A 17,251-nucleotide genomic window follows, 5' to 3' on the forward strand; every position below is an offset into this window, starting at 1 on the left:
TTTACTACACCAAAATGGTTTTTTTTTTTTTTTTTTTTTTTTTTGCGAATGGGGTATTCAAGAGTGAATTTATATTATAGTGGCTGGGGACCTATTCAGAAGTAAGTAAAACTAAATTTTCCCCATTCCTGATCTGAGATCAGAGCTATTTCTACTTCTAGCAAATACATACAGTCATTCCAAGCGCTGCATTTTCAGGGAACGATCTGTTTTTTTGGCAAGGGGCAGTAAGGCCATCAATTAGTAATTCTACATGTAAAGTAGCTAAACTCCTGTTCTAAAGGAACTGAAAATTGCAGACATAACCATTAACACATAAGGTTAGTCATATACAATTTTGACCAAAATGCTTGTTTGCCACTGGTATTTATTATAATAAGAACTGGAGAAAATAATCTATCTCAAGAACGTGTGCTGAGCACCCATAAGTTGCAAGACACCCTACTGGGCAGTATGAGATTATAGTAATTTGGGATTTCCTACTGATGAATTGAGAGAAAACAGGTACAAACACAGAATACAAAGGAAACAGTGGCATGAAGACAGGTACACACAGCAGTGCTGGGAGGCTCCAGGACAGGAGAGGGAAGAAGAGAGAGATGGGTTAATCAGGAGCTACTCTCTGGGGAAGATTGCCCAGGTCCTGACTGACACCTGACATTGATTAATTGATACTCTATCCTAGTGTTTAACAAGTGTTCCATCCAAAAAGTCTTCTGTAATATTTAACTTCACTTCCTTCAGCTTCAATTTATGCACATTTCTTTTGTCCTCCCATCAAGAGAACTAAACAGCAAACAGTAACAAAATGGTTTATATTAATATACCTAAATGATTTTTCATCATGATTCTGTCTTCTCCAGACTGAAGAAAAGCAAATAATAACAAAAATAATTTAATCGTTCTTCAAAAGGCCTATTTAATTTGACTCATTAATAAATAATAAGCCTTGATACTGTGCTTAAGTGTTTACTCTTTGGAAAAAAATAATTTTGACAGTGATGTAGAAAGAATTACTTGATTTCTATTTCAAAACAAAATTTTATATCCAGTACTCAAAACAGAATTTTGTAAAATAAGTTTATAAAGTAAAATGAATATTAGAATTACTGAGATTATGAAAGCTAAAACTAGTGTTTATTCATATAAATTATGTTAATAAATTGTATGCTCATTATTGCATTTTACTTTTTTGAAAAGTAGAAAGTTAATGCCTGTGCTTCTATATGAGTATTACTATATAATTCAAGAAAATACTGGATTAATTTTTTTAACTTTAGTGTTTCACATCTGTTTCTTTTCTCTGCACCAAAAGTTACATTTTTGTGCCCTTATGTACCAGGCAGAAATTGATCTGCAATACATGTGGAGTCTCCAAGGGTATATTTAAATTTAGTAATTTTATTGCTAACTGTGAAGTTAATCTGCACTATATGGGTTCTTTTCCCCCAGGAAACTGAAATAGCAGTTCAAGCTAAACAACCGGATGTGGAAGGGATTTTGTCAAAAGGGCAGCGTTTGTACAAGGAAAAACCAGCCACTCAGCCAGTGAAGGTAATGAAGCAACCTCTAGCAACATCCATTACCTCATAATGGGTTATGCTTCCCCTGTTGTACATTTGCCATTGACGTGGACTATTTATAATCAATGAAATAACTTGTAAGGAAATATTGGTCATACTGTAATAGCAGAGGCAAAGCTGTCTTTTTGATCTGCATATCCTATTTATATATTGTGATCTTAAGGCTATTAACGAGTCATTGCATTAAAGGACTCATTTCTGTCCTGGTGTGCTGCCATCAGTACAGAAGTAGTCCCACCTTCAAGGTAGATTAAATTCTTTGGGGCTTTATTGCTTTGCTTGCCAGCCTTGATGCTTTTCATATTGTTTGGTTTAATTCAAATCAAGCTACTGCATCATACTGTCTGTCTCCAACAGCTGTAAAGAATCACAATATGGTCTATGACCTTTCTTTTCTCTGTTGCTCTTTCTTATAAAAGAGGAAAATCAGCATTCAGGCTTCAGTATTTTATTGGGTCAAGAATTTTTAGTGAAATGTCATGTAATTGCTTCTTCCTTTGGCAAAAAGCTGGCCTGAGATAAAGCTTTCTACTTTTTTTTCTTCTCCATATGCATGTTGAAGTCTAGGGCACGTTTGTTCGCAGGCTATTACATAAGGAGGGAGATGGAAAGCCAAGTCAGTTTTCAAAAAATAGCTAATCAATGCCTCCATTTGCAAATGAGAGTCCAGTACTAAATACACTATAGGTTATTTAGCTATAGAGAATACACTATAGAGAATCAGCAATAGGTTACCTGATTCTCTGTACCTGACCAAAATTATAATGGTTCCCATTATGATGCAGGTTCCTGAGATCCTGTAATCGTGGCTGTTTATCGATCAGTCTTGGGTTCTCAGCTAATGTTGCATGCTTGGCTGCAGTGAACTTCGCCTTCATGTTTAAAACTGCTCAAAACAGTTCAGGTGAATAACCTCATTATACAGAACCAGTTTGTCCTTGCAAACAATGTTGCCATGACTTAGATTCTGTCTGTAAGGTCACTGCTTAGTTTCCCTTGAGCTTGGCCCAAGCTTCATTTTTAGAAGATTGTTTGTTTTCCTTAGAGTTTACAAGAGACGTTTCCTTAGGTAAAGTTGAATTTTGGACCTGAGCTTAATGTCCAAACACCAGACACTGAAAAGCACAGGTTTATCTGTTGATATCAACATATATTTATTCAGGAATATATTCCAACCACTCCTAAAATCTAGAAAAGTAATTTGTATCTAGTTCAAGCCCAGTATGATAATTTTTCATAAACTAACAATGTGCTATTTAGTTAGGAGAGTTAGAGGATGTCCTGAAAGCAGCAAATTTCAAAGTTTCTGTTGATGTTCGGAAGAAAGCCAGTCCCCAGAGCGGTTAAAGGGTGACTTTCATTGTAGCAAGCCATGAAATGCAAGTTCTATTCTTTGTTGATCCTCAAAGACTTTATGCCTTATGGTGTATGACTCTGAACTAAGGTTTTCCACTAATTGTTAGAGATCACAAAAGTACATGTAATTTGGCTTTTATTTTTGTGCCTTTGAAAAAGAGAGAGAGAGAGATCTTAATTAAAAGCCAGTGAAAAAATGTTTGCTTTCATTACATATAAAACAATCCAAATACTTGATGCTAACTTATCACACCTCCACCCACACGCTCAACTAATGGGCCACTTGGAGATCAGGACTGGCATCTGCCTTGCCTGATCATATCTGCTTTCTGCTGATGCATTAGTGATGCAAAAGGATAATTATTTTTCTGGAATAAAAAGAAAGAACCAGGAGTTATTGTTTTCCTTCTCTTTCACAACCCTTAAAACCATTTTTTGTAGCAGACAACACTGTTCTTTCCTTCCTTTTTTCTATTTTTTCCTTTTCCCTGCTTCCCCATTTTCTCTCAGTTTGGCACATTGAGAGAAGCTGAACTTAAGGGAAAATTTATTCCTGTTCTACCATTGCTCCCTTGGATTTGCAGAACAATCAACATATCAAGTTGGTCAGGTATGGTGTCTCATGCCTGTAATCCCAGCACTTTGGGAGGCTGAGGCAGGCAGATCACCTGAAGTCAGGAGTTTGAGACCAGTCTGGCCAACATGGTGAAATCCCTTCTCTACTAAAAAATACAAAAATTAGCTAGGCATGGTGGCAAGCGCCTGTAGTCCCAGCTACTCGGGAGGCTGAGGCAGAAGAATGGCTTGAACCTGGGAGGTGGAGGTTGCAGTGAGCCGAGATTGCTCCATTGCACTCTAGCCTGGGCGACAAGAGCAAAACTCCACATTAAAAGAAAAGAAAAGAAAAAAGAAACAAAACATATCAAGTTGATCGGGCAAAAATGCAAGACTGACTTGGGAATTATAGGGTGTGAAAAAACTGTTGACTCATGCACAAGTTTTATATGGACCATGACCTTGGAAACATCTGAATATTAGCTGAGGTTTGTGGTAGCCTGAAACTAGAGGCTCAAAAAATGACCTCCCAGTTCTGAACGTGACACCCAGCAATACATGGCAGAAAGCTGTGAGGGCTGTTGAAATCTCTACATGGATCAAAGATTTATTTTTAAACGTTAGGGATGATTTTTCTGAAGGAGGCTCCATTGCTCTGATAGAACATGAACAAAGCCTTTTTCAACTTTGAGTCCATATATCAAAATTTAAAATTTGTCCTATTTCTCATGCCTCTTCTTCACTCTAGGCTTTCTTGCCTCTTAATAGAAGAGAAAATGAGTCTGAGTAGCCTGTGGCACATTTTCACGAGAGAATTGTTTCTGTTTGTGTTTTTGGGGGGAGGTGCATTTGGAAGCTATAATTATGAAGAAAGTGATATTCTTTAAAAAGAAAATGAAAATTCTTCATGATGTACATGTAAGATTCAGTATTTAAATGGATAATTAGCATGTCCACCGCTTGTAGACATTCTAATTAAAGACACATCAGAGAATGATTATGTTTCTTAGGAAGTTGACTTGTCTATTGGCACCTTCGCATTCTGCATCAGACAGCCTGTCTGTTCAGCTTCTACGCTCACCTCCCAAACGAAGTTCTGATTGGAAGCTGGGTTCATCCCTGATCAGTTTCTTTCCTTTTCCTTCTTTTCTTCACTTCATCAACTTCTTTAAGATTTCTTTTAGTTTCCAAGATGGTATATTTTTATTTCTTTTTTCAAAATCTTTGGCTAACCAACTTCTTTATTTTCTTTGAGGACTTCCAGTAAAAGGTCAAATACCTATTATGAAATACTACTATTAATGCCATATATGTAGTACTAATCTCTGCTGCAAAATAACTGGAAAAATCTTAGATTAAACATTTATTCATCTTTGTTGAGCACTTCTCTCTCTCTCTTTATCTCTCTCTCTCTCCCTCCCTCCCTCCCTCTCCCTCCTTCTCTGTCTCTCTCTCTCTCTCTCCACACACACACACACACACACACACACACACACAAACACACACTTTTATTTATTGGTATGATATTTCTTCATCTTAACTTCAGTAATTATTGAAGACTGACTTTATAAGTTACATAAATTGTTTAAAATATTACTAAAGTTATAGTGTTGGTAATATATTACATTAATGCCACAGATGAGATTGTTTTTAATGTGTTTCATTTTTCCAGAGTAATAACTAGGTCCTCAATAGCACCCCATTTAGCAGTGTCAAAGCAACAAAAACAACTGCCATTAGTAACAACATAAACAACTACAAAAGAAACAAACCATTTGTTATTTGATTTTTATTACAAAATTGTTTTTTTAACTCTCTTAAACTTAAGTATTTAGGTGCCATTTTCTTGTATTCATACTCATTTTTAACTTAAGTTGGAAAACTACGCTTTCTGTTAACTTTTAAAAATATGTTTTTATACTTTCAATTCTTACATCACCTACCATGTATTAGAACTGAGAGCATTAATGGAATTTTAAATGTCTTGGTTACTTTCTAAAGTGATAAAATGAAGCCAGCTGGTTTGCTTTGCTAACTTTTTATATTATCAAAAAATGTTACTTACATAAACCTAGTAATATATTTTACTTACTGCTCTTGAATTATTTTTAAATGTAACAGAAAAAGGTGTAAGGAACTTTCTGTATTTGGCCAAAGGGTTCCATCCCAACATTTAACACAAAATAATTGCTGTAGACAAATGGTCAAGAGGCCAATTATAATCTTCCAGGCATCATTTCCTCAAATATGAGCTGCAAAATGACAGCATCATTAGTCATTTTCAATTACAGTCAATCACAACCAGGGATGTTTCATTTTCCCAGCTGTTTTGTTGTTAATTAACTAGATTAAGCTGTTTTTTTTCTCCCAATGAGTTTGTTCTACTGCCAACATCAACATCTTAACATTTCTAAAAATTTCCTTAGGGTTTATTTTTTTGCCTAACAATCTTTAATATATTACTCACAACAGATGTGCATCTTAAGATTTATTTACAGTATAGCAGGTTGAATGGTATTTCATGGGTCAAAATGTTGCCGAAATAAATATAATTACAATTAAGATAATACTTGGATTTCATGAATCATCGGCCATGCATACAATCTCATTTACTTGATGTAACTTCACTTGTAGCAACAGAAATCAATAGAGCGATAACAGACAGAAATTGTCCCCTCAAATGAACAAGTCTATTTTGACTGATTCAGCAAGCACAATTTCCATACCAATAGCACCAGAATAAGTTGGGAGAGGACTTCTAGAAAGATGACAACAATGTTAGAGGTATTTAATAATTTATAAATAAATGCATAGCAACATTTTATTTTACAAAAAATACAAGTTTGCTTTACAACTGAAAAAAAAAGTATTGGAGTGTAAGAGGTTGAATAAATGCTAATCCCAGTGCATGGACTTGAAGAGAGCCTCACTTTCCCAATGAGAAGAGAAAAAAATGATAATAGATTTTTGGGCAACTTGTAAATATAAATATTTAGAAATATGGATAAGATTGTCAAATGTCTAATTACATTCAATGTATTAATTGAATAGCATTTCCATGTTTGCAATCTGACATTTTATAAAATAACACACTCATTTAGAAATATCTGGCACATTTATATTTTATGAAAAAGTTTCATTCAAATGCCTTATGTGTATATTATAGAATTCTAGAGCTCCTGAAAGCCCTCTGGCCAAGATTACTAACAACATACCTGTAATCAAAAAATTAAGAATATTTACCTTATTGCAGCAAGAGCATAAAATACTTCAGACAGAGTGTGGGCATCTCAGTAAGAGGGCGTTGGAAAAAGCTTCTTACAGAGTCCACCTGGCTGCATGATACTAAGGAGGAATTCAGAAAGTAGAAGCCATTTCTGGATTAGGCGCTTTCAAGAAACAGAGTCAATGTAGTGATTAGGTATCTTAGTGATTGTCTAGAAGATGAGGAGATTAAAGTAGGGCTAAACACGTCATTGGTAAAGGAGTAGCAATGCCTCCTATTAGTCATTTCTGTGACATCTGAAAGGCCTTGTCTCTGTCTTGTTTCAAACATGATCATGGGATGGCCTTGTGTCTGCCTAATTTATTTTCTATGGGTGTTTTTCGACATCCCTCTGGGACCATCATGGCCTAGCTAGCTGCCAGCTGCCAGCTACCAGCAGGTCCATTTTTCACATTCTCAATGCTATCACTGAAATTTTTATTCCAAACTTCCATACCCATTCACAAAATATTAGGAAAACACTTTTTAATTTGTCTTAGATATGATTTTTTTAAATTTCCCAATAGACTAACATATTGTTTGTGCTTTTTAAATTGTTTGGATTTTTAACAAATTCTTTAAAAGACTTGTTTAGAGTGAACTGGCCATGAGTGATTGTGAAGTTGTACATTAGGAATAATTGCTGAAGATTTATCAACTTTCTTTGCCTCTATTTTTAATTAAGCAAATTATGTCAGAACACTTATGTAAGCATCACATCCCTTGAGGTTATTTTGGAATAATATACAACATTGTGGTTCAGAATAAAATAATTGAGACATAAGAGGTAAGTATAAAGGCTTCAATATGAGCTGACTTTCTTTTCTGAGAGAATATTTGAATGAAAAATCTGATAGATTCAGTAGCTCATGCTGAAATTAGGCAGGCATTTTAGAGATTCGAATTTCACCTCTGGTCTACAGTTGTATTAATTACACTTACAAAGAGAGACAAAGAAACATAAATGTTTCAATTACAATATTCAAATGTATGTCTGTATATATACAGCTGTAGGTAGATTCCTTTATTTATTTGGTACTTGTTAATTGCATGCCAAGCATTGACCCAAGATATATTTTTAAATTTTGAAAATCTCAGACTCAAATAGAGTTTAAAACTATATTTGAGTTTACTTTTGTAAACAAATAAATGATATTTTTATGATTTTATTAAATAAATACATTATTTTTCCTTGCTTATCATTCTACATCAAATCATATTTCTAGAAGGTTTTTTCCTTGTCTTAATGATAGAAAACAGAAAAATCATTTAATGTTTTTAAAATATACAAAAACATGAAGCAAGAAAGCACCCGCAATTATAGCTACCTTAGGAAACTGTTATTTTTATTAAATATTTTTATTTTTAATTTTATATATGTATAATTGTACAGATTTATTTGTGGGATACAAGTGATATTCTGCTTATTTTTTATTATTTCAGTAGTTTTGAGGTACAGTTGGTTTTTGAATGGATGAGTTCTATAGTGGTGAATTTTGAAATTTTTAGTGTACCCATTGCCTGAGTAGTGTACACTGTACCCAATAAATAAAATAGTCTTTTATCCCTTACCTTTCTCCCAAGCTCCCCACTTAGAGTCCCCAAAGTCCATTATATCACTCTGTATCTCTTTTCATCCTCATAGCTTAGCTCCCACTTATGAATAAGAATATACAGTATTTACCTTTTCATTCCTGAGTTACTTAACTTGGAATAATGGCCTCCAGCTCCATTCGAGTTGCTGCAAAAGGGATTCCATTTTACGGCTGAGTAATATTCCACGGTGTATATATACAACGTTTTCTTTATCCATTCATTGGTCGATGGACACTTGGGTTGGTTCCATATCTTGCAATTGCAAATTGTGCTGCTATGAACATGCATGTGCAAGTATCTTTTTCATATAATGACTTCTTTTCCTTTGGGTAGATACCCAGTAGTGAGATTGCTGGATCAAATGGTAGTTCTACTTTTAGCTCTTTAAGGAATCTCCATAGTGTTTTCCATAGTGGTTGTACTGGTTTACATTCCCACTAGCAGTGTATAAGCATTCCTTTTTCACCCATCCATGCCAACATCTATTGTTTTTTAACTTTTTAATTATGGCGATTCTTACAGGGGTAAGGTAGGGTATTTCATTGTGGTTTTAATTTACATTTACCTGATGTTAGTGGTGTTGGGTTTTTTTTCATGTTTGTTCGCTGTTTGTATATCTTCTTTTGAGAAGTGTCTATTCATGTCTTCTACACACTTTTTCATTGGATTACCTTTTTTTTATTTTTCAAACAAAGAAATGTTTAATTATTTGATGCTGATACGGTTGTTGTTTTTTTTAATTTAAAATGAGACAAATCCTTTTGTGCCTTTTGAGGTTTCCTTTTAAGCCACATGCCCATATTATCTATTTAAAGAATAACATTTTAAAAATAAAATGAATAATCTAAGAACTGTACACATAGGGACAAGCCATAAGCTGCACCAACTGGATCCTAGATCCTCTTTCCTCAAGTGCAGCCCATTCTTGGTTCTTTGGATTACTTTATTTTCTTGCTGATTTGTTTGAGCTCCTTGTAGATTCTGGATACTAGTTATTTATCAGATGCATAGTTTTCAAATATTTTCTCCTACCCTGTGGGTTATCTGTTTAATATGCTGATTATTTATTTTGCTGTGCAGAAGCTTTTTAGTTTGGGTCCCATTTATTTATTTTTGTTTTTGTTCCATTTGCTTCTGGAATCTTCATTATGAATTTTTTGCCTAGGCCAATGTCTAGAAGACTTTTTCCAATGTTATCATCTAGAATTTTTATGGTTTTAGGCCTTATATTTAAGCCTTTGATCCATCTTGAGTTGATTTTTGTATAAGAAGAGAGATAGGGATCCAGTTTCATTCTTCTATATGTGGCTTGCCAGTTTTCCTGGCACCATTTATTAAATAGGGGTCCTTTCTGCAGTTTATGTTTCTGTGTGCTTTGTCGAATATCGGTTGGCTGTAAGTCTTTGGCTTTATTTCTGGGTTCTCTATTCTGTTCTGCTGATCTAAGTGCTGATTTTTATGTCAAGATCCTAACGTTTTTGTAACTACAGCCTTGGAGTGTAATTTGAAGTCTGGTAGTGTGATGGATTCAGGTTTGTTCTTTTGGCTTTGTATTGTTTTAGCTATATGGGCTGTTTCATGGTTCCATGTGAATTTTAGAATTGTTTTTTCTATTTCTATTAAAAATGATTATGGTATCTTGATGAGAATTGCACTGAATATGTAGATTGCTTTGGGAAGTTTGGTCATTTTTACAATATTAATTATTTCATCCATGAGCATGGGATGTATTTCTATTTGTTTGTGTCATCTATGATTTTTTCAGCAGCGTTTTGTAGTTCTCCTTGTAGAGTTTTTTCACCTCCTTGGTTGATTATGTTACTAGGTTTATTAATTTTTTGCAGCTGTTGAGAAAGGGATTGAGTTCTTGATTTGATTCTTGGCTTGGTCTTTGTTGGTATATGGAAGTGCTACTGATTTCTGTTCATTGATTTTGGAACCTGAGACTTTACTGAATTTGTTTATCAGATCTAGGATACTTTTGGATGAGTCTTCAGGGTTTTCTAGGTATATGATTATATGACAGTTTGTTGACTTCCTCTTTTCCAATTTGGATGCCCTTTATTTCTCTCTCTTGCCTGATTGCTCTGGCTAGGACTCCCAGTATTATATTGAAAAGAAGTGGTGAAAGTGGGTATCTTTGTCTTGTTTCAGTTCTCAGGGGGAATACTTTCAACCTTTCTGCTTGCAGTATGACATTAGCTGTGGGTTTGTCATATATGGCTTTTATTACCTTGAGATAAGTCCCTTCAATGTCTACTTTGTGGAGAGTTTTATTATAAAGGGATGTTGGATTTTATGAAATGCTTTTTCTGCATCTATTGAGATAATCATATGATTTTTGTTTTCAATTCTGTTTATGTGATGTATCACATTTACTGATTTGAGTATGCTAAACCATCTCTGCATCACTGAAATGAAACCTTCTTGATTATGATGTATTATCTTTTTGATATGCTGTTGGATTCTGTTAGCTAGTATTTTGTTGAGAATTTCTGCATCCATTTCCATCAGGAAAATTAGTCTGTAGTTTCTTTGTTTGTTATGTCCTTTTCTGGTTTTGGTATTAGGGTGATACTGACTTCATAGATTGATTTAGAGAGGATTCCCTCTTTATCTTTTGGAATAGTTTCAGTATAATTGGTACCAATTTTTCTTTGAATGTCTGGTAGAATTCAGCTGTGAATCCATCTGGTATTGGCCTTTTTTTGGCAATTTTAAAATTACTGATTCAACCTTGCTGCTTGTTATTGGTCTGTTCAGGGTTTCTATTTCTTCTTGATTTAATCAAGGTGGGTTTTATGTTTCCAGGAATTTATCCATTTCCTCTAGATTTTCTAGTTTGTGTGCCTAAAGGTGTTCATAGTAGTAGTGAATGATCTGTTGTATTTTTGTGATGTAGGTTGTAGTGTTTCCGGTTTCATTTTTACTTGAACTTATTTGAATCCTCTCTCTTCTTTCCTTGGTTAATCTTGCTAATGGCATATTAATTTTGTTTATCTTTTCAAAGAACTAGCTTTTTGTTTCATTTATATTTTGTATTTCTTTGTTTCAACTTCATTTAGTTCTGCTTTGATCTTTGTTATTTCTTTTCTTCTGCTGGCTTTGAGCTTAGTTTGTTCTTATTTCTCTAGTTCCTTGAAGTGTGACATTAGGTTGTCAATTTGTGCTCTTTCAGAATTTTTGATGTAGGTATTTAACACTATGAACTTTCCTCTTAGCACTGTTTTTGCCATATCTCAGAGGTTTTAATAAATTGAGTCACTATTATTAATTTCAAAAAATGTTTTAATTTCTGTCTTGATTTCATTGTTAACCCCAAAATCATTCAAGAACAGATTACGTAATTTCCATGTGTTTGTATAGGGTTCCCTTAGGAGTTGATTTTTAGTTTTATTCCACTGTGGCCTGAGAAGATAGTTGATATGATTTTGATTTTCCTAAATTTATTAAGACTTTTTTGTGGCTTTTTATATGACCTATCTTGGAGAATGTTCCATCTGCTGATAAGAATGTATATTCTGCAGTTGTTGGGAAGAATGTTCTGTAAATATCTCTTAAGTCCATTTGTTCTAGGGTATAATTTAAGCCCATTGTTTCTTTGTTGCGTTTCTGTTTCAATGATCTGTCTAGTGCTGGAAGTGGAGTATTGAAGTCCTCCACTATTATTGTGTTGCTGTCTATCTCATTTCTTGGATCTAGTGCTATTTTTTTATAAAGCTGACAGTGCCAGTGTTAGGTGCATATAAATTTAGTATTGCAATATCTTCTTGTTGGACTAATACTTTTATCATTATATATCTTTTGGTTACTGTCATTGCTTTAACATCTGTGTTGTCTGATATAAGAATAGCTATTCCTGCTTGCTTTTGGTTCCCATTTGGGTGGAATATCTTTTTCCACCTTTTAAACACAAGTGATATTTTGATATAAGCATATAATATATAATGATCAAATCAAAGTGATTGGAATATCTATTACCTTAAACATTTATCTATTTTAAATTAAAAGATGAAAGCTATCTTCAGAAATCACTTTTTCTTGTAATTCCTGTTCTTCATAAAGAAGAAATTTCATAGTTTGATATGGTTGTCTTAACAGTTAATGAATATTTTCAAACAAAGTATATACAACAGCAAATAATGCTCAGCTGCAAAAGTCACCTATAATAAAACTAAATTTTGCATTTACAAAAATAAGCACTCCCAAAGTTTCTCCATTTTGGTAGAATATGAATCCACTCTGATTGTTGGGTTTGGAGCTCTTGTGTGGAAAATCCTGGACCTGCAGTATACGTAGCATATATTCAAAGGTTTAAAATGACGGAGATGTAGTCATGAATAGGACTTGATGACTATTATCCCACTGATTTGCTATTTTGGGATTTAAGTACATATTTGACTTCCTTAAATTTTCTTATAGATTATTAACATGTATAGCAAATTGTTACCTTTTACAGGTTTTTATTGAGCATTGCTTAAAGTTTATTATATGATGAATACCTGACTAGTTGTTACAGCCAAACATTTTTTGTTATGCAAATGAATTTCACAGCTTAATTGGAATGATGAGAGAATTGAAAATATAGGCAAATGCCAAAGAAGCAAAAAGCAAAATGAAGCAAAACAAAAAAGAACTTGTATAATATATAAACAATCTATTTCAACTCTGCAGTACACCAAATTCTTGAAAAAAGTAGCAGAATTGTTTTTGTGACCAGCCAAATCAAAAACTGTAGTCATTTCATAAGTAATATTATTTGTTAATAATTATAAAAGATTGGAAATTATAGAGTTCTGAGCTTATTGGACATTTGACCCATTGCAATGTCCTCAGACATTTGTGGTACATTGGGAGTACCATTTAATCTTAAAAATCCACCTCTTTTAGTGTTTAGGTTCTGATTTCAGGACAGAAAAATATCTTCCATGAGTGATGACTTTCAAGGGTGGTTTTCCTGACTAATCAGAGGCATTGAGAATATTTTCTGTTTCCTTTTCGGTTCAATACCGATTTTTAATAAATAAAAAAGTTACATTTATTGATATGCTAGTAAATATTAACATCATGCATTCTGGATAAAAACATTGAAAGCCTTGATTTGGCTTGATGTCAGACACAATAGGCATAACCTCAGGAGCTCTGATGATAGTTAAGTTAAATTATGAAGTGATGAATTCTTACTATATATTATCTTTGTTCTTAGCACAGTTTATTTGATATATATGTAATTTAATTTATATTAATGGTTATGCTTAATAACCAATTAACAAAATTACTGAAATGTGACAATAATATCTCTATTCCCATTTCTTTCCTGCTTTATCCTTTTAAAATATGTAATATTATTTATAAGTATATTTTAAATTTATAGAAGCTATATTGTGCTATAAATGTTGTTTCTTAGCTTTTCAAACATTCATAATTATGTTTTAAAGATTCATCCATGGCTGGGCGCAGTGGCTCATGCCTGCAATCCCAGCACTTTGGGAGGCCAAGATGGGCAGTGAGTTCAGGAATTCAAGACAGCCTGGCCAGCATGGTGAAAACCCATCTGTACTAAAAATAGAAAATTAACTGGATGTGGTGGCGTGAGCCTGTAATCTCAGCTACCAGGAGGCTGAGGCAGCAGAATCCTTGAACTCAGGAAGTGAAGGTTGCAGTGAGCCAAGATCATGCTGTTGTACTCCAGCCTGAGCAAGAAGAGTGAAACTCTATCTCAAAAAAAAAAAAAAAAATCTATCTACATTACTCTATATATACCTAGTTTATTGATTTTAACTATTGTATACTACTTCTTAGCATGCATCCATCATATTCAGTTATCCATTTCCTTCACATACATACCCATGTTGGCCTCAATTCCCCATAACATAGCAACAAATTTCTTATACTTCCTTATGACCTTAAGAATGTGAGAGAAATTTCTCTGGTATACACTGATGAGGGAATATGATCAGCAGGGTATTTTGTTTGGTTTTCTATTTTTTGTTTTTTAACTTATGCCTACCTTTCTGTTGGCAGTCAGCAGCTGCAAATGAAGTTATACCTCTCTGATTTAGACAAGGCTTATTCTTCCCTTTGTTACCACCCAGTCCCTATAGGGACCTGAATTTGTGACCCTGGTCTATGAGATTATTTATTTATTTGTTTGTTTATTTTGACACAGAGTTTCACTTTTGTTGCCCAGGCTGGAGTGCAATGGCGCGGCTCACTGCAACCTCCACCTACCGGGTTCAAGCGATTCTCCTGCTTTACCCTCCTGGGTAGCTGGGATTATAGGCATGTGCCACCACGCCTGGCTAATTTTGTATTTTTAGTAGAGATGGGGTTTCTCCATGTTGGTCAGGCTGGTCTTGAACTTGTGATCTCAGGTGATTCTCCCATCTTGACCTCCCAAAGTTCTGGGATTACAGGCGTGAGCCACCATGCCCGGCCAAGATTATTTTTTAAATACAGTTTGGTTCAGGAATTGTAATAGCCTAGTAAGGCCAGGTATGGTAGCTCACACCTGTAATTTCAGCACTTTGGGAGGCTGGGATAGGCAGATCACTTGAGTCCAAGAGTTTGAGACCAGCCTGGGTAACATGGCAAAACCCCATCTCTACAAAATATACAAACAACAACAAAAAAATAAAATAAAATAAACAGCCAGGCATGATGGCATGCACCTGTAGTCCCAGCTACTCAGGAGGCTGAGGTGGGAAGATTGCCCAGAAAGTCGAGGCTGCAGTGAGCTGAGATCTTGCCACTGCACACCAGCCTGGGTGACAGAGTGAGACCCTGTTTCAAAAGAAAAAATAAGCCTAATAAAATGATTGCACACCTGGAAAACCTACCATAGGCTCTTTCAAGTCCTGTATATATATTTTAAAAAGTAATCCATGATATGTATGTAGTTCACATTGTAATCAAGTTGGGGAGAGGAAAACTCATTTATCTCTTTCTTTTAGCTTTTACTAAAGTAGCCATTTTTCTTTTTTGAGATGAAGTCTTGTTCTGTCGCCCAAAGTGCAGTGGCACCATCTCAGCTCACTGCAATCTTTACCTCCTAGGTTCAAGCGATTCCCCTGCCTCAGCCTCCCGAGTAGCTGGGATCACAGGCACATGCCACCACGCTTGGCTAATTTTTTGTATTTTAGTAGAGACGGGTTTCACCATGCTGCCTAGGATGGTCTCTATCTCCTGACCTCGTGATCTGCCTGCCTCAGCCTCCCAAAGTGCTGGAATTACAGACGTGAGCCACCGCGCCCAGCCTAAGTAGCCATTTTTATTTAATTTGATTCAGTTCAGAAATACTTACTGAACTCCTCTTATTAGGAAGCACTGGAATGGACATAAAGAAAACACCATAAAAGGCAATGTGAACTCAGTCCTGCCTTGTAAAGGGCACGTAGTTTGACTGGAGACATACACACTGACAGGGTAAACTGGAAGAAACAACTTGATGGAAAGTTTCTCTTCATTGTTTACCAGCTCAAAATCTCAACTATCATAGGCAAGACACACACACACACACACACACACACACACACACACACACACACACACACACACACACACACACACACACCCCTACCTCTACCTTTTTCTGTATGGCAAAAGCCTTCAGTCAGGCTGAACCACTTCCTGATTCAATTACCATGTTAGCCTCCCAGCTCGTATCTCTGCTCCCCTCTGATAAAGCCTTCATGAGGCAAAACACAAATTATATCATATTACTCTTCTTCTCTAAACACTTCAATCTACTCTGTGGTTTTAGAAGAGAATCGAATAATCCCACATTACAAGGCCTTAATAAATTGCATTCTTGCAGGTCCATATCATTACTTATAAACACTGTAGTCTAGATAGCCAGGACACACTGCATTTATTTGAAAAGGCTCGATACCTCTTGCCATTTTGTACGTGTTTTTCCTTCTTTCTGAAATGTTCTTTCTCTGGCACTTGAATGGCGCCTTCTGAAAACTTCCTAGTCATCTTCCAAGATCAATTCAAATGTTAGCTTTTGCGGGTAAACTTTTGACCTCTCCAGGCTGAGTTAAGCTGGTCCCCCAAAGTGTCTTGTTGAAATCATCATTTTTTCCTAAAATCTCTGTTCTAATTTACTTACATGTCTGTGGATGCTTAGAGGTTACTAACTTCAGTTTTGTAAGCTTAGTAACTGGCACAAAGTCTGGCACAGAGTAGCCCCTGAGCATTTTTTTCTGGTATAAATAAATTAATGGTTTCATTGAAATTATTAGCATAAAACTACAACATATATATATATAATATACCAGTTAGGTTGGGTTCATTGCCATTCCTATTTACTTTAAAGAGTTTGTAGTTTCTGGCTCTTTTCCAACTCTGATTCTTCAGACTAGAAATGTAATTTCTACTAATGTATTTATTTTAACCAAATCCAGCATCAATAAATTATTTGTATTCCTCGTAATATAAGCATTGAAATTTACAGCAATATATAAATGCAGCTATTATCTCTCATAGGCACTGGTAAAGGCTTTGTGACTAGTGCTACTATACTGGTAAGATCTTGCTGCTTGTAGGGAACTAAATATTTCAATGGCTTAACACAGTAGTTTTTTTCTTGCTTACATGACAATCCAGCGTATGTGTTCCTAGTCAAGCAGCTTTCCTACATGTGTTGTTACAGAAACCTAGGTCCCACTCATCTTCTGCCTCTGCCTGCCATTCCCTTGGTAGCCTTTCTCTGCTAGGGTTTTGCAAGAGAATTAAATCCTATTGAAAATTATCTGAGGGTCTATTATGTTTCCAAGAATGGTACATATCTAGTCTATCATAAATGCTCAGTTAACTGATTAGGTATAATAGATATCTTAGGATCATGGAGAAACAGCATCAACATCTCTTGGAAAATTGTTAAAAATGCAAA

The 17,251-nt window shown here is 34.9% G+C and overlaps 1 protein-coding gene across 12 annotated transcripts in view; it reads left to right on the forward strand.

The window, feature by feature from the left end:
* DMD (dystrophin) overlaps window positions 1-17,251 on the forward strand; it is a 2,277,745-nt gene that overhangs the window by 1,536,930 nt on the left and 723,564 nt on the right. For all 12 annotated transcript variants that reach the window (XM_064364425.1, XM_064364424.1, XM_064364427.1 and 9 more), the window contains one exon: window positions 1,453-1,554. In XM_064364425.1, the coding sequence (XP_064220495.1) occupies window positions 1,453-1,554 (102 nt within the window). The remainder of the gene's footprint in view (window positions 1-1,452; window positions 1,555-17,251) is intronic.

This window comes from Aotus nancymaae, unplaced genomic scaffold, assembly GCF_030222135.1.
Source record: "Aotus nancymaae isolate 86718 unplaced genomic scaffold, 86718_ANA_hifiasm-v0.15.2.pri h1tg000058l, whole genome shotgun sequence".
Lineage (NCBI taxonomy): Eukaryota > Metazoa > Chordata > Mammalia > Primates > Aotidae > Aotus > Aotus nancymaae.